Raw genomic sequence first — 19,095 nt, forward strand, 5'->3', positions numbered from 1 at the left:
GTGTTGTGGCTCAGCCTGACTCTGAGGATGAACGAGGTGTTCAATTACTCTCAGAGGGGGCTGTTGATTCAGGAGAAAGCCAGGTGAGTGATTCAGAAGCTGAGGTTGACAAGGGAACGGAAGGGAGGATGGAAGATTCTCAGTCAAGTAACGATAAGGCCGACCTTTCTCCTGCCTCGGATGGAAGTGGGAGTGAGGGTAATGGCTCGTTGGGCATGCCCGTTTGGAGTTGAGATCAAGGTTGTGTCCTAGTGTGAGAATTGCAAACAGGAGGGGCGATACAAGAGTGCACAGGAATGCATTTAATGTTTTGTCAAGAAGGTTAAAGGGAATGCAATCGGGGAAACCTTCATTCAGGGCAATCTCGCTTATGGAAAGGAAGCTGCAGTCAGGAAACCGTGTTTGGATGATTTTGGAAGCTCATGTATTCAAGCCATGTTTGGGTTCCTTTTGATGTTTTTATATTCAAGCTCTTATGGACTCACTGTACTACCTTTGGATTTTACCTATTATAGATGACTGCTTGAACTGTATTTTAGGATCACACTTGCCAGTGGTCTTTGCTTAGTGTTCCTGCTTTTTAATACATTTTGCTACCTTTCTTCAATAAACAGAAAAGATTTAAGTCTGCTGTGGTGGAGTTTGTGTGTTAGAGCAAGGTGAATCAGCACTGAGGTGTGACAACGAGGACACCAAGATCTTTTTCACACATCCTGCTGTCGAGCCAGGTGGCCCCCATTTCATTTTTTTTCTGCCTGAGTATCTTGCATTTGGGAGCCCAGGTGGCGAAGTGCGTTAAAGCGCTGAGCTGCTGAACTTGCAGACCGAAAGGTCCCAGGTTCAAATCCCGGGAGCGGTTTGAGCGCCCGCTGTTAGCTCCAGCTCCTGCCAACCTAGCAGTTCGAAAACAGTAGTGAGTAGATCAATAGGTACCGCTCCGGCGGGAAGGTAACGGCACTCCATGCAGTCATGCCAGTGGCCACATGACCTTGGAGGTGTCTACGGACAACGCCGGCTCTTCGGCTTAGAAATGGAGATGAGCACCAACCCCAGAGTCAGACATGACTGGACTTAATGTCAGGGGAAACCTTTACCTTTACCTATCTTGCATTTATCCCTGTTGAAATTCATTTTGTTAGTTTTGGCCCATCATCTCTCTAATCTGTTACGATAGTTTTGAATTCTGCTCCTGTCTTTTGGAGTATTAGCTCTCCCTCCCAATCTGGTGTCATCTGCAAACGTGATGATCATTCCTTCTAACCCTTCGTCTAAGTCATTAATAAAGATGTTGAACAGATCCCGACCCAGGACGGAACCCTGCTTATGGCACGCCACTCGTCATTTCTTTCCAGGATGAAGAGGAAACATTGGTGAGCACCCCATATACTCAATTTAGTATTAGGTTTTTCAAATCTCCTCCGGGCCTTTCTCCACAAACAACTCAGCTTAGTATTAGGGTTTTTCAGAAAATATTTCTGAAGACGATCCTGCAAATGAAAATGTGGAGTCTAGTAGTGAAGAGGATTCCCAAAAAGCAAGAGATGTTTCTTTGAAGTCTGAACAAGAGACAAATGAACAGAGCAGTAAATCTCTATTACTGAAAAGCTATCAGGGTGAAAGCAACACAGGTGAAATTGTGGTACAGTAGAGTCTCACTTATCCAACTTAAACGGGCCGGCAGAATGTTGGATAAGTGAATATGTTGGATAATAAGGAGAGATTAAGGAAAAGCCTATTAAACATCAAAATAGGTTATGATTTTACAAATTAAGCACCAAAACATCATGTTATACAACAAATTTGATAGAAAAAGTAGTTCATTACACATTAATGCTATGTAGTAATTACTGTATTTACGAATTTAACACCAAAATATCATGATATATTGAAAACATTGACTACAAAAATGCGTTGGATAATCCAGAACGTTGGATAAGTGAGACTCTACTGTATCAAAGTGGGCTCCTACTTAATTAAATATATATTTGTCAACAACATGTTTCGGGACCAACGTATCATCTCCTGCAAACCGTGTGAGCATTGTGATCTGCTGGAGAGGCCCCATCTCAAATACGGTTGGTCGGGACGAGAAAGAGGGTCTTCTCAGTAGTGGCACCCCAGGTCTGGAATTCCCTGCCTAAAGAAATTAGACTTTCCCCCACCCTTCAAGCCTTTTGAATGAGTTTAAAAACATGGCTCATCTGACAGGCCTTTGAGACTGTGTAGGTCTGGCCAGCTCAATGACCCGATTGAGCCACTCTGTTCCTAGTTAACTTATTCACAGACTTTATTGCACTTTAGGAATTTTACCATTCTTATCCTTTTAATGGGACTTTATGTACATTACTGTTTTATACCTATGTTATATATTTTATATTTGTGTATTCATATACTGTGTATTGTGGTTCAGATGCGACACTGTCGTGCTTCTGTGAGCCGCCTCAAGTCCCCCTGGGGAGATGGTGGCGGGGTACAAATAAAGACTTATTAACTATTTATTTATTTACAGTATTTATATTCTGCCCTTCTTTCTCACCCTGAAGGGGACTCAGGGCCAATTACTATGAATATATATATGGCAAACATTCAATGCCATTCAGACAAATAATATACAGTATAGACAGACACAGAGGCATTTAACATTTCCAGCTTCATGAGGGTATGTTCGATTCCGGCCACAGGGGGAGCTGTTGTTTCACCGTCCATTAGTGGTTGTAATAATAATAATAATAATAATAATAATAATAATAATAATAATAATAATAACTTTATTTTTATACCCCGCCCCATCTCCCCGAAGGGACTCGGGGCGGCTTACATGGGGCCTTGCCTGATACAACAATCAAATATCAATAACAGAGCAATAACACAATTATCCCAATAAAAACATCAACATCAGTAAAAACAATCATTAAAATCAACATGAATCATACAATGTTAAAATCAGGAAACTAAATTCCTGATTGTACTTCCTCATTCCTTTTCTGGCATGTTGCTGGCAGTTTTATGGTGTTGTAAATTAGTTAAATTATCCTCCCTGCATAAAGCGTACCTAAATTTTCCTACTTGACAAATACAACTGTCTTTCGGGCTGCACAGGTCAACAGCAATCCGGGCTATTTAATGGTCGGGGGCTTAACCCGACCCGGGCTTCAAACTCATGACCTTTTGGTCAGTAGTGATTTATTGCAGCTGGTTACTAGCCAGCTGCATCTTTTTTGGAAAGTACAAAGAGAAAACTATAATGTGAAGCCAACAATTCTACTGACAAGGACCGGAAATTTCTGACTCCTGTAAGACGCACTCTCGCCACATAAATGAGAAGTTATCCAATTTGCCAGCCGTATTGAAAGAGCACAGCCCTTGTACTGAGGGTAAATTGATTCCTCTCACTTCTTGTGGTCTCAGCCCTGCTCTCAATTAAGAGTCATTTGCAAGTCGGATATTTGTAACACGGGGCAAGTTAGGGAATTCTGGACAAGGAAAGCACTGTTACAAACATCTGACTAATGAACGGTTCATAGTTAAGAATGGGGCTGAGACAACAAGAAGTGAGAGGAAATCCACTCCTGGAAGAGTTACGTATAGAGATAGATAGATCTATCTACCTTAGATTGAATTTGTTTGGAAGTTGGAACAGGTACAAGTGGCTGGAATTACACTTACATTCAATTTCAACTTAAGAACAAACCTACAGAATCTATCTTGTTTGTAACTTGGGGAATGGCCTGTATCTTGAAATGACAATGACAGAACCCCCAATGTGAGCCTTCCAGGCTTCAGAATTCCTGACTGTTGGCCAAGCTGCCTGAGGCCTACAGATTGTTGGAGTCCAAAAACCTTGGAGGACCAAAGGTTGGGAACCCACCACACGAAACTATATAAGTTTGGATGGTTTGTATCAGGCATGGGCCAACTTTGGACCTCCAACTTTGGACCTTTGATGCTTTCACGGATGATCCCGATTGCCGGCCATGCTGATCTCCTCTGATCTCCACGCTATCCATGACAGTAGTGTTTTGAACAGGGATGGGCTAACTTCGACCCTCCCTCCAGGTGTTTTAGACTTCAACTCTCACAATTCCTAACAGCCGGTAGGCTGTTAGGAATTGTGGGAGTTGGAGTCCAAAACACCTGGAGGGAGGGCCGAAGTTGGCCCACGCAAGGTTTATGGGCATTTTACTGGGGCGGATGGAGGACCCTACAAAAAGTACTCCTGTCATTGAAGGATAACCCCTTTCCCTGTGTATTTCTTTCCATTCAAAGGCTTGCTACTGCAGGAGGAGCCCCCCGAAATGTCCCTAAAGGCAAACAACCCCTCCTCGAAGGCAAAACGGACGCGGAAAGGGCCGGCTTTCTGGACTGATGAGACCGGGGAGACGCAGAAAGTGAGGAGGGACCCCTTTGTGCCCCTGGCCCAGCCGGCCTGGGAGATCCAGGACAAGGTCCCCCCTCCCCCAAGTACGTCCTATTTTCGTATCACAAATGACAAGTCGAACACTTTGTTAGCTGCCACTCAAGGTGGAGTAATAATAATAATAATAATAATAATAATAATAATAATAATAATAATAATAATAAAGAACTGGTGGGATCACAAACCTGCAAAAGTATTGGAAAATGAGCACGCAAAGATACGGTGGGACTTCCGAATCCAGACTGACAAAGTTTTGGAACACAACACACCAGACATCACAGTTGTGGAAAACAAAAAGGTTTGGATCATTGATGTCGCCATCCCAGGTGACAGTCGCATTGACGAAAAAAACAGGAAACATTCAGCCGCTATCAGGACCTCAAGATTGAACTTCAAAGACTCTGGCAGAAACCAGTGCAGGTGGTCCCGGTGGTGATCGGCACACTGGGTAACGTGCCAAAAGATCTCAGCTGGCATTTGGAAACAATAGACATTGACAAAATCATGATCTGCCAACTGCAAAAGGCCACCCTACTGGGATCTGCACGCATCATCCGAAAATATATCACACAGTCCTAGACACTTGAGAAGTGTTCGACTTGTGATTTTGTGATACGAAATCCAGCATGTCTATCTTGTTTGCTGTGTCATAGAATAAAATAATAATAATAATAATAATAATAATAATAATAATAATATAATAATACAATAGAAGAAATGCGGTATTATTATTTGTTATTTGCCACTCAAAGTGGAGTACCAACATGGGCAAGTCACACAGATATGATGATGATGATGATGATGATGATGATGATGACAGCATATTAATACTATTACAATGGAAGAAATACATTATTATTATTATTATTATTATTATTATTATTATTATTATTACTGAAACAAAGACATAGTAAGACATAGCAAATGAGATCTTAATAGATAGAATAACAATAAAGTAAATTATTATTTTATTGTATGACACAGCAAACAAGATAGATATGCTGGATTTTGTATCACAAAATCACAAGTCGAACACTTCCCAAGTGTCTAGGACTCTGTGATGTATTTTCGGATGATGCTCACAGATCCCAGTCAGGTGGCCTTTTGCAGTTGGAAGATCGTAATTTTGTCAATGTTTATTGTTTCCAAATGCCGGCTGAGATCTTTTGGCATGGCACCCAGTGTGCCGATCATTACAGGGACCACCTGTACTGGTATTATTATTATTATTATTATTATTATTATTATTATTATTATTATTACAGTAGAGTCTCTTATCCAAGCTAAATGGGCCGGCAGAACCTTGGATAAGCGAATATCTTGGATAAGAAGGAGGGATTAAGGAAAAGCCTATTAAACATCAAATTAGGTTATGATTTTACAAATTAAGCACCAAAACATCATGTAATGCAACAAATTTGACAGAAAAAGTAGTTCAATACTCAGTAATGTTATGTTGTAATTACTGTATTTACGAATTTAGCCCCAAAATATCACAATATATTGAAAACATTGACCATAAAAATGCATTGGATAATCCTGAACCTTGGATAAGTGAGTCTTGGATAAGTGAGACTCTACTGTATGTTGTTGTTGTTGTTGTTGTTGTTGTTGTTGTTGTTGTTATTATGTTACCTGTCACTCAAGGTGAAGTACAACATGATTAAAACACACAGACAGTAATCATAATTTTAGAACTCTCTCTCTCTATATATACACACACACACACACACACACTGTTCCCTCACTACTTCGCGGTTCACTTTTTGCAGATTCGCTGTGGTTTTTCAATAAACTCTAAAAGAATATTATAAATCATAAAAAAATTACAATTTATACCCTAAGAAAGGGAGGAAGGAAAAGCTGAAGGGAGAGAAAAGGAGCCCAAGCGTCAGCGGGAGGAGAAGGAGGTGATTGATCAACACACGATTGGTAGATAAAGACTTAAAATAGTGGATAACTACTAAAATAATGTATAAATATTTAAAAAAATATAGTGTCCCTACTTCGCGAATTTTCACTTATGGAGGGTGGTTCTGGAACCTAACCCCTGCGATATGTGAGGGAACACTGTAAGTGAGGGAACACTATATATAGTTGAATTGCTGAGTGCAGAATCCATGGATACAGAGCTCTGGCTATATTGATTATAAATTATGATTATTCAGTCTCCAATATATAACTCCAATATATAATATATAATATTGGAGAGCTAACTATTTATTAAGCTTTTACAAACATAAGCTATTTTTATTTATTTCGTGTCAAAAGCATTGCATAAAATAAGTTTAAAACTGATAAAATAAAGGGATCACAAGCTATTGATTTCTGCTCACTGAAAGTCATTTCCACTGTTGGATGGGCATCTCTCAGGGATGCTTTAGCAGTGCATTTCCTGCAGAGCATGGACTAAATGGCCTTTGGGAGTCACCCAAACAATAACAATTAATTCTCTTCCAATATTATTTGATTGCATTGTTCTTTTAAATTGGGAGTCACACTCAATCCCAATTTGGCTCAAAAGGAGACTATTGCAGTGCAATAATTGTTGTTGTTGTTGTTGTTGTTATTTCCACCAGAGTTTTTTGGCCTTGTCAGTTGGTGGCAGTTAACAGCTGTGGGTTTGGTTCTTATAACCATGGTCCTGTTCTTCTTTCTGATACATCTGATTGCTGTCTGTAAGTATCTATTTCTTCCTTTTGGAAATAAAAATATTTTATTCAAACATACAAAAAGAAACCACAAACCCCTCCAGACGCACAAAAGAAGGAAAGACAAAGGGACAAAATTAAGAATCATAGCATCAGAGAGGAGTTGGAAAAGACCACAGAGAAAAGCCGAGCAAGAACCAATACCATAAAAAAAACAGAACCAAGATTTTCAATTAAATATAAAATTAAACTACAAAAACTACCGTATATGCTCAAGTATAAGCCGACCCGAATATAAGCCGAGGAACCTAATTTTACCACAAAAAAATTGGGAAAACATTGACTCCAGTATAAGCCGAGATACCAATAAAATTACATTAACTGAGGCATCAGTAGTTTAAATGTTTTTGAATCTTTACATCAAACTGTAATTTAAGATATCACTGTTCAACTCTAATTAAATCATTATTTTATCTTCTTCAATGTAAATGTGCCTTTATGTATCCTTTAATAATAAGAGTGAAATCATAAATGTAATAATAATAATAAATGCAGTAAAATAATAAATGTAATAATAGAGTAAAATAATAAATGTATTATTAATAAAAATAGAGTAAATAAATGTAAAAGTAACAACAATAACATAGTGAAATTATAAATGTAATAATAATTAATAGAGTAAAATAATAAATGTAATAATACCAATAATTATAGAGAAAAATAATAAATATACCATATATACTTGAGTGTAAGCCGACGTGAATATAAGCCCACCAGGACCCTCACCCGAGTATAAGCTGAGGAGGGTTTTTTTCAGTCCTAAAAAGGGCTGAAAAACTAAGCTTATACTCGAGTATATACAGTACTTTATTTACAACACCCAACCGAAACATTCTAAACAGAAATGTACTAAAACTCATCTATAAGCCTCACACTTGCTGCCTGCTGGTTTTGACTTCCTACTGGTTAGTTACTACTCCCTTTGAGGCTGGATCTACACTGCCATGTAATCCAGATCAACAACACAGATAATCCAGATTATCTGCTTTGAAGTGGATTATATAAATCTACACTGCCATATAAACCAGTTCAAATAAAATATTAAGGATTTTATATGGCAGGGAAGATCCAGCCTAGAATGATTGATGATCTGGAGACCATGAATCCCTATGAAGAGGAAAAACTTAAAAAGTATGTTTAGCCTGCAGAAGAAAAAGAGGAGACATGATAATCACGTATAAATATTGGAAAGGTTATCCTAAGGAAGAGGGAACAGGCTTGTTTTCTGCTGCCCTGGAGACTAGGACTCAACTGAGCCATGGTTTCAAATGACAGGAAAGGAGATTCCACCTGAACATTAGGAAAAACTTCCTGACCGTAAGAAGAGCTTGTTCAGTAGTGGAACTCTCTGCCTCGGAGTCTGGTGGAACCTCCTTCCTTGGAGGCTTTGAGGCTGGATGGCCATCCGTCAAGGTAGTCTTGATTGTGCTTTTCTTGCCTGGCAGAAGGGGGGTTAGACTAGATTATTATTATTATTATTATTATTATTATTATTATTATTGACACAACGACGTTGTATGACACAGCAAAGAAGATAGATATGCTGGATTTTGTTTCACAAAATCACAAGTCGAACACTTCCCAAGTGTCTAGGACTGTGTGATGCATTTTCGGATGATGCGTGCAGATCCCAGTAAGGTGGCCTTTTGCAGTTGGCAGATCGTAATTTTGTCAATGTCTATTGTTTCCAAATGCCGGCTGAGATCTTTTGGCACGGCACCCAGTGTGCCCATCACCACTGGGACCACCTGCACTGGTTTCTGCCAGAGTCTTTGAAGTTCAATCTTGAGGTCCTGATAGCGGCTGAGTTTTTCCTGTTGTTTTTCTTCAATGCGACTGTCACCTGGGATGGCAACATCAATGATCCAAACCTTGTTCTTTTCCACAACTGTGATGTCTGGTGTGTTGTGTTCCAGAACTTTGTCAGTCTGGATTCGGAAGTCCCACAGTATCTTTGCGTGTTCATTTTCCAATGGCCATCCAATATCTGCACAATAATAACACACATCGAATCATAGCATCAGACAGTTAGGAGACACCCCTAAAGGCCATCCAGCCCAACCCAATTCTGCCATGCAGGACACAATCCAAGCACTCCCAACAGATAGCCACCCAGTCTCTCAATACTAATAATAATAAAAATAAAAATAATAACATCATCATACAATCCTAAGGTTTGGAGTGACCCCTAAGGATCACCCAGATCAACTTCCTTCTACCATGCAGGAGGGCACACTCCAAGCACTCCTGACAGATGGCCATCCAGCCTCTACATAATGATGATGAAGATGATGACGATGATTATAATAATAATAATAGAAGCATAGAATCCAAGAGTTTGGAGAGACCCCTAAGGGCCATCGAGCCCAACCCTTTCTACTATGCAGCAGGACACAATCCAAGCATTCACAACACATGGACAACGTATAAATACTATACAATACTACACAGGGACATAGACCCCCTCTACCCTCACCACTTTCACAGTACACAAACAACCAAATGCATACTCAACATAAAGACAACCATACAACAGACATTCAATACCACCACTACCGCAACAAGTTCTCACCAACACCACCAGACAATGCCACAGCAACGCGTGGCCGGGCACAGCTAGTATATAATAAAAGTGAAATCGGAGTATGTATCAGCGTTTTGATTGGCCTGGCGGAATATGTGCTCGCGTTTTGATTGGCCGCCACTATCCCAGGCCACTGAGACCAACAGGAATGACGGATCTGCACCAAACTTGGCACACTTCATCCCCACGATGCACTTTATGACCTGCTGCCATTTGGGGGAGGATGGACCACAGATGATGGGATTTGCAGTACTTCCAAACACTTTAACTTCCACAGACTACTGCAATGCCCACCAATGATAGAAATGGACCAAACTTGGCACACAGAACTCCTGTCGACCCCTTTACATCCTGATGTATATTGGGGCAGGATGGACCAAGGATGATGGAATTTGCAGTACCTTCCCTCACTTCTTGAGACCACAGCAACTGCCACAAATCACACAACTGAACCAAACCAGGCACACATATCCCAAATGACACACTTCACATGCTGCAGCAGTTTGACGGAGGGTGGACCAAGGATTATGGGATTTGCAGTACATTCTTCCAATTCACCTCCCACAAACCACTGTGATGCCCATGAATGACAAAACTGTATCAAACTTGACACGCAGGTGCAGGGTAGCCCACTTTACATCCTGGTGCAGTTTGGGGGAAGAGGGACCGTGGATGAGGGGACTTACAATATCTTCAGTCACTTCCTGGGACTACTGTGACCCCCACCAATGACTGATCAAGACCAAACTTGGCACATAGAGCCACCATGGCCCACTCTACATCTTGGTGAGATTTGAAAGAGCTTGGACCTTGGATGATGGGACTTGCAGTATATTCATTCACTTCCTGAGACCACTGTCACCCCCATCAATGTCTCATCAAGACCAAACTTCAAACAGAGAACACCCATGACTCATTCTACACCCAGGTGCAGTTTGGAGGATGATGGACCATGGACGATGGGACTTCCAATACCTTCACTCACCGCGACCCACACAAATGACTGATCAAGACCAAACATGGTACATGGAGCCCTCATGACCTATTCTACATACTGGCTCTGTTTGGACAGGGATGGACACTGGACGATGGGACTTGCATATGGGAGTTGGAGCTCACCCGCACCCACTGAACCCAGCTGACATTGGATATAGGCTACACTTGGAACACAGGCAAACAATGCCTTTCTCAAATGACCCGGGCATCGCCGGGTCTCCAAGCTAGTTAAATAATATAAATAATTTAAACATTTTAAATTAGATGGCCCATGTGGTCTCTTCCTTCTCTATGATTCTATGATTCTAATGATGAGGAATACAGGAGTGGGAGTCTAACATCTAGAGGGCTCAACAAAATAAAACGTCAAGCTCCATTTGCCCCACAGGCCTTGAGTTTGACACATGTGGAATAGACAATTCTCACTGCAGTGGCCATGTATAATAGTAATCTTCCATGCTTCTTTTCCATTTGATCTTCCAAAATTCCCAAGAAATGCAGTTTTAGGGTCATTCTGGGCAGGCTTTCTATAGGGGAGGCTTATAGAAAATCAGGGGGACATGGGAGAGATCAAGAGTTGCACAAACAGCCCCATGATTTCCTTACGCTCCTCCATCTCTTTTCCCTTCTCCTTTGTTTCAGATATGGTGGAAGCGGACACTATTGCCAACAAAGCTCCGATGCTGGATCACTCCAAAAATAGGCTGAAGGAGGCGGTGAGGTGGTACTTCTCGAGCGTCATCACGAGTACGTACATCCCGAGGGAGAATCCGGAGCCGCCCCATGCTCATCTATGCACTGGGCAGAATGTCACGCTCCTTTTCCAACCACCCTCTTCAGCATTCAAGTAGACTTACGACTGGTAGCAGGAAATTGGCACATCTGTATTTGCGAGAGAAATGTTCCCGTTTTGATTGCTTGTGACAAAATGCTAACAAAATCTGCAAAATCCGCAAAACACTTCTGGAATTTACTGCTCCCTGTGAATCTGATGGAGTCTCCTTCTCTGGAGGTTTTATGGGCATCTCTTATAAGGCTTGGTTTCTAGTTTGTAGATTGCTGCTCAGCAAATGGGGTTGTGTTAGGAATCTATTGAGCGGTTAGACTCAAAAATAACCCTCTTTTGGGGGTGATTCCTCAAAAATACAGCAGAGTGGCAGAACCACGTTTCTTAAGCAGCAGAAACTTAGGTGTGGTGAGCTTGGAGAGGCCTTTGTTTCTCAGGATGGCAAAGGATTGCAAAGTCTCCTTGAAAGTTCAAAAATCATTTATTGAGGTAAAAAGAAAATCCATTGTGGGTAGAAAAGGTTCTTGGAGCTAACTAGCTCTCTAGGCTAGCCACTAAGGAAGGTAAGAAGGTGAAAATAACAAAATATCTAAATAGCTACATTTTGCCAGGAGAGAGGGCAAAATGTGACCTTCTCAGGTTGAAGACAAAGGAGGAAGAGAGTCAAAATGGGGCTGACTGAATGGTCCATGTTCATGACGGCATTGGTGTGCATTTAGTACCACTGTACACATGGATATCCATGTGCTTTGTAGTGAGGCTGGGACCTCTCTGGCTGGGAATTGTAAAAGGCCCCGCCTAAACTGCAAATCCCAAGAGTCCACAGGAGGCAGCCATGGTAGTTAAAGTGGAATAACAGCTAGGGTTGTGCACGGATCCGTTTTCAAAAATAGTCTTCAGCTGGTCCAGATGCCCGTAACTGGATGAGCTCTGCCGCTATTTTTTCCCCAGCCGCAACAGAACAGTGGCTGCTGAAAAACTGTAGTTTTAGGTTTCTTTCGACTACACATGGAGTACAGGGAGGGAGGCAGCCGCTAGAAGGGAAAGGATCCCAGAGAAGGTGTTTTCTTAAACCCTTGACTGAAACCCAGGCCTCCCTGAAAGACAGAAGGGAAGGAATCTCAAAAAATGATGGAAAGGAGAGCCTTGTCAGTTCCCCATTGCCACTAATGGGTCAGATACTCCCGGATATTTCGGTTGCCAAAATGTTTTTTGTATTAGCCGATTTCAAGAGTCTATCAAAAGCAGATCCAGGTACCCACCGAAATTCAGATACCAAAAATGGATCATGGTCCAGCCAAATTGCACAACCCTAATAACAGCACTTCAACAGTGTTGTGTGATCATTTCCTTCAAATGCCGATTCAAAGCACTTTCAGCTGTCTAAAAATGGTAGCTTCCAGATTGAGCACTGGTTTGGGGTGACTTCACAATGATGTTGTACAGTTATCGGTGCTTCTGTTTGTGGTAGGGAGCTTTAAACCAATTTACGAGGGTTGAATGAAAAGTAATGCCTCCACCTTCGTTACTTGTGTTTGGATGGAAATATTTTAATAACTCAAATGCAGAAATAATCCTTAGAATGTGCTTTTTAATTACCACTATTCACTTTTCCATATAATCACCAGACAATTGGATACATTTCTGCCAACGATGAACAAGTTTTCTGAAGCCGTCACGGAAGAAGTCGACACTCTGTTTCCGCAACCAGCATCTCACAGTTCTCTCAACGTCTCAACGTTTCATTGCAGGCATCAGCATCCTAGGTACCCATCATGCACAGATCTTCCGGTAGCCAAGTAAAGCAATAATGTGACCCACACGTTCTTGTGAAATGCCGTTTATGCTTGAAATTTCTCTCACTCGTCCTGAATCAATCTGTCAACCTTTTGCTTGTGAAACTCGGTTGCTGTCACAGGACGTCCAACTCTTTGTTTGTCACACAAGTCAGATGTTCCCACCTCAACATCTTTAAACTCACTCGCCCATTGACGCACAGGACTCACATCAACACAATCACCATAAACAGCTTGCATTCTCTGATGAATCTCCTTTGGAGTGACACCTTCTGCTGTCAAGAATTTAATGACTGCACATTGCTTAAGTCGCACTGACCAACCGTCTGTGCAGGGTTCCATACCTCGTACTTTAACATCACAACCGTTCAATGCTAAGGCTTCCCCGTCTGCACAGGGTTCCATACTTCACATTTTAACAACACAACCATTCAATGCTAAGGCTTCCCCGTCTGCACAGGGTTCCATACTTCACATTTTAACAACACAACCATTCAATGCTAAGGCTTCCCCATCTGCACAGGGTTCCATACTTCACATTTTAACAACACAACCATTCAATGCTAAGGCTTCCCTGTCTGCACAGGGTTCCATACTTCACACTTTAACAACACAACCATTCAATGCTAAGGCTTCCCCGTCTGCGCAGGGTTCCATACTTTGCACTTTAACAACACAACCGTTCAATGCTAAGGCTTCCCTGTCTGCACAGGGTTCCATACTTCACATTTTAACAACACAACCATTCAATGCTAAGGCTTCCCCGTCTGCGCAGGGTTCCATACTTCACACTTTAACAACACAACTGTTCAATGCTAAGGATTCCCGCGAAATGGAACTGTAGAGGAGAGTCTACTGAACAAGCCAGTACCTGCCGAAGACCAGGACTGCCATCTGTTGAGGAGTTACGAAAGTGGAGGCATTACTTTTCATTCAACCCTCGTACAGTCTCCTTAGGATTTTCACAATCATCATAGAAACCCTATGATGGGTTGGAAGAGACCCCCAAGGCCCATCCAGTCTAACCCCTTCTGCCAGGAAGGAAGACGCTGTCTAAGCACCCCTGACAGATGAACATCCAGCCACTGCTTAAAAACCTGCAAAGAAGGAGATTCCACTAAAATCCCAGGCAGCAGTATCTTCCACTGCCAAAGAGCTCATCAGGAGTGGTCTTCCTAATATCCTGATGGCAGCTCTTTTCCTGCCATTTGAGTCCATGGCTCCATTGTTCCTAATCTTCAGAGCAGCAGGAAACAAGTCTTGCCCCCTCCTCACTGTCTTTAAAGAGACGTCAATCCATTCAAGGATTCGGTTGAACATTTCTACATTATATGCCACGTTTGAATTACACAAGGGTTTTGTACCATATCTCCCCAAGTAGGGGTTTACACCTGGCCACCCCGCTGTCGGATCTTGGACGCTGAAGACTAAAACCCAAGAAATCTCTTCTTCCTTTACATCCATGTTGGAGAAAGGCTGTAGATCTGAGACATTGCTGGGGATGGAGGGAGGTGCTCAGGATCGGAAACGGGCGGAAAGGAACCAGTTTGAACCATGCGCTTTCTCTTCCCAGCCTTGGACTGCAGACCCTGCCCGGACCATTGGCTGCAATGGGGGGATAACTGCTACCTGGGCACCTCCGAGATGATGTCCTGGGAGAAATGCATCCCGCACTGCGAGACCTTGGGAGCCAGCCTTCTGATGGGAAGGACAGAAGGAGAAATGGTGATGCAAAGCCCGTTCAGGGTCTCTCTTTGGCATGGAGTAGGGCTGGGACACAAAGCACATTGGAATCCATTTCCTACGTGCCACTGAAGATTTTTTTTCCTTAAAACATAGAAGAAATGAAAGAAACCCCTCTCTTCCTCCTCCTCATCCTCCTCCATTATTTCTTTTTCCTCCTCCTCCATCTCCTCTTCTTCCCTCTCCTCCTGCTTGTCCTTCTCTACTACTATTACTTTTTCTTCTCCTTCTCCTTCCTTTTGCCACTTTTTTTCTTCCTTCTCCTCCATTACTCTCCTCTTCCTCCTCCACCTCCTCCTTCCCGCCTCCTCTCCTCTTACTCCACTATTTCCTCTCCTGCTTGTTCTTCCCTACTACTATTACTTTTTCTTCTCGTCCTTCCTTCCTTTCTCCATGTTTCTTCTTCCTTCTCCTCCATTACTCTCCTCTTCCTCATTTTCCACCTCCTCCTTCCCGCCTCCTCTCCTCTTACTCCACTATTTCCTCTCCTGCTTGTCCTTCTCTACTACTACTATTACTTTTTCTTCTCCTTGTCCTTTCTTCCTTTCTCCACGTTTCTTCTTCCTTCTCCTCCATTACTCTCCTCTTCCTCCTCCTCCACCTCCTCCTTCCCGCCTCCTCTCCTCTTACTCCACTATTTCCTCTCCTGCTTGTCCTTCTCTACTACTACTATTACTTTTTCTTCTCCTTCTCCTTCCTTTCCCCGCTTTTCTTCTTCCTTCTCCTCCATTACTCTCCTCTTCCTCCTCCACCTCCTCCTTCCCGCCTCCTCTCCTCTTACTCCACTATTTCCTCTCCTGCTTGTCCTTCTCTACTACTATTACTTTTTCTTCTCCTTTTTTCCTTCCTTTCTTTTCCTGCTTTTCGTCTTCCTTCTCCATTATTATCCTTTTCCTCCTCCACCACCTCCTCCTTCCTTCCTCCTCTCCTCTTACTCCACTATTTCCTCTCCTCGTGCTTGTCCTTCTCTACTACTACTATTACATTTTCTTCTCCTTGTCCTTCCTTCTTTCCTTTCCCCGCTTTTTCCTGTGTATTTATATTAATAAGATGTTGTATCTATAAGATTCGGATCATAAACGTTACAGGGTTTCCTCCCGCAGGCCTTCCTGATAATCGAGACTGAGAAATGGCTGGCTGAGGAGTACCAGTGGCGCATACCTGGAAATTTCTGGATCGGGCTAAAATACAACTCTTCTCACGGTTCTTGGCAGTGGATGGATGGGAGCAATCTGCACCTCAGAATGTGAGCCTCCTGACGCCGTTCCCAGTGTGATTTCAGAATAATTGAACCCTAGAGTGGGAGGGGACCCCAAAGGCCATCTGGTCAGACCCCCTGCTCAATGGAGATCTCAAGCAAGAGCATCCTCAGAAGGGAGCTGTCCTATCTCCTATCTCTTAACCACTCTTATCACAAAGAAGTCCCTTCTCTTGTTCAGTTGATATGTAATTAATTAATTAATTAATTACTTTGTTTTTGTACCCTGCCTCCATCTCCCCAAAGGACTCGTGGCGGCTTAAATGGGGAGGAGCCCAATCAAAATGAAATTTGGTTTAATTTGTCTTCTCCTTTTCATCTGTTCAGAATCATTTAGAACAATATACAGATCTGCTTTGGTTGGGAGCTCAGGACCTCGAGAGAAAGTGGGAAAATCGAAATACTTTTTTTGAACCTGACTACTACTACTACTGCTTCTTCTACTTCTTCTTCTACTACTTCTTCTTCTACTTCTACTTCTTCTTCTACTTCTACTACTTCTACTACTACTTCTACTTCTTCTTCTTCTTACTATTCCGCTTTTCCCCTCCAAAACATCATCATCATTATTATTTATACCATGATTTTCCTCTCCATAACATCATCATCATCATCATTTATACCATGCTTTTTCTCTCCATAACATCATCATCATCATCATCATCATCATCATTTATACCATGCTTTTTCTCTTAAAAAAAGTCTTAAAGCAGCTTACAGTAAAACTGATACAATACAATTTAAAGCATAAAAAAAATGAAAACATTAAAATTGAAAAATGTATTAATGGTATTAAAAAATTAACCCCAGAGACGCACTGCAGGACTTAGCAAACACTTCTCTAAGACCTCCAGCACAAATCTATAGTCAAAATTGACCATAGAAACAATAATATAAAAGTTAAAAGACAATTACATCTCATTGTGTTGTCGAAGGCTTTCATGGCCAGAATCCCTGGGTTGCTGTGAGTTTTCCGGGCTGTGTGGTCATGTTTCAAAAGCATTCCCTCCTGATGTTTCGCCCACATCTGTGGCAGACATCCTCAGAGGTTGTGAGGTCTGTTGGAAACTAAGAAAATGGTTTGTTGTAAGAAAATGGTATTTATATATCTGTGGAATGAACAGGATGGGAGAAAGAATTTTTGTCTGTTTGAGGCAAGTGAATATTGCAATTGCCCACCTTGATTAGCATTGAATAGCCTTGCAGGTTGAAAGCCTGGCTGCTTCCTGTTAAGAGGTGTTACCTGGCCCTGATTGTCTCCTGTCTGGCCATTCAAGGCTAATCAAAATAACCAATTACATTCCCACTTGCCTCAGACAGGCAAGAATTCTTTCTCCCACCCTGGACATTATTCCACAGATATATAAACCCCAGTTCCCTAGTTTCTAGCAGACCTCACAACCTCTATGGATGCCTGCCATAGATGTGGGCGAAACGTCAGAAGAGAATGCTTCCGGAACATGGCCACACGGCCCGGAAAACTTACAGCAACCCAATTACCTTTCAGTTTCTGTTTAAAACACACAAGGTAGACTCACAAATTTTAAAACAATTTTAAAAACACATTCGAAACATGAAGAAACCAAGCATCATTTACATTATTAAGAGAACAATCTGCTACAGCAAAATAAAGCCAGAGGCCACCAAAATAAAAAAGGTCTTCCTATTTCCTCCCAGCCTTTAGGTTTGTATTTCCACTTTGCAACAGATTATTCCAATTTCTTTATCCCTGTGGTAGCAAGAGCAAGCGAAAGGAGATTCCCAGGAACCAACCAACGGCACGTCTCTCTCCCTTTTCCTTGCAGAACCGAGGTTTTTAAGAACTATCTTCTGGAAATTGATTTCTGTGTCCTGTTTGGCCGCGGGACTTTAAGCCTCAAGACATGCAACTCTGTGAACCACTGTCTGTGCAAGAAAACGGAACATTGAATGCGGTGATGGAGGTGAAAAGGCCACCTTCGTGGAGGGACCTTCAAGCCCAGTGCGCCTGATGATAGGAAATATCAGCAGACCTGGAAGGAAGACTTTATTGTAAAGAGCATTTCCTTCTCTGCCAAGTTGCCTTTAGTGGCGAGCCTTTGTCAATGGATGCCTTCAAATAAATGGTATATATTGGTTTCAATTCGATTAGTTTAGTATTAACTTTTTTTTGGGGTGTTCTCATATGGTTTGTTCTGTCGGCATGGGGTTCAAGTAAACAAACAAAACGCCCAGGCCAGGTAGGTATGTGAATCAATCATTTTGATCTTGACCACAATTTCTCATCCCCATCTAGCTGCACATGGGACTGAAATTCTCTCAAGACAAGCAGTTAGTTCAGATCCAAAACACTGCAGATACTTTGTCACAGTTAGCAAAGAGTTATAGTCCAGCGGTGACCTTGTTTTATAGCTCACCAGTTTAATAAGCACACTTGAGCTCTGGCTTTCATCCAAACTCCTTTGGAAGTTTTTATTTATCACTGTTGCTCTATATATACAGCTATTTTTACAGGTCTGCTAACAGTATATACAGAGATATATACTCACAACCATAGCAAGGTGACGCACGTGGCAAGATGTCAACGATTCAATAAATAACAACAACAACAACAACAACAACAACCTTACTGGGATCTGCACACATTATTCGCTGATACATCACATTAAAGTAAATTTAAATATACATATGCTATTGACCTTAAAGAAAATTGGCTTAAATTATTACACAGATGGTATTTGACCCCAAAATAATTAGCTTAAATGTATAAAAATATGAATAATAAGTGCTGGAGATGTAAAGAAGAAGTGGGCTCCTACCTACA

The 19,095-nt window shown here is 41.8% G+C and overlaps 1 protein-coding gene across 1 annotated transcript; it reads left to right on the forward strand.

Annotated features, from left to right (window-relative positions):
- Positions 1 to 3,792: 3,792 nt before the first annotated feature.
- LOC134299710 (killer cell lectin-like receptor subfamily B member 1A) lies at positions 3,793 to 18,414 on the forward strand. The gene is made up of 7 exons (XM_062983425.1): positions 3,793 to 3,855; positions 4,267 to 4,461; positions 6,997 to 7,095; positions 11,351 to 11,455; positions 14,865 to 15,016; positions 16,138 to 16,280; positions 18,098 to 18,414. Exons 2-7 carry the CDS (start codon positions 4,296 to 4,298, stop codon positions 18,219 to 18,221), a joined length of 789 nt encoding a protein of 262 aa, XP_062839495.1. The 5' UTR covers positions 3,793 to 3,855; positions 4,267 to 4,295; the 3' UTR covers positions 18,222 to 18,414.
- Positions 18,415 to 19,095: the final 681 nt, after the last annotated feature.

Source organism: Anolis carolinensis, chromosome 5, assembly GCF_035594765.1.
Source record: "Anolis carolinensis isolate JA03-04 chromosome 5, rAnoCar3.1.pri, whole genome shotgun sequence".
NCBI lineage: Eukaryota > Metazoa > Chordata > Lepidosauria > Squamata > Dactyloidae > Anolis > Anolis carolinensis.

Excerpts from the sequence above, each read along its gene's own strand:
- LOC134299710 (XM_062983425.1), top strand. The coding sequence starts at position 4,296 with ATGTCCCTAAAGGCAAACAACCCCTCCTCGAAGGCAAAACGGACGCGG. Across the intron at positions 11,456-14,864 it reads CTTCTCGAGCGTCATCACGA|CCTTGGACTGCAGACCCTGC; the intron begins GTACGTACATCC and ends TTCTCTTCCCAG. Across the intron at positions 16,281-18,097 it reads AGCAATCTGCACCTCAGAAT|AACCGAGGTTTTTAAGAACT; the intron begins GTGAGCCTCCTG and ends TTTTCCTTGCAG.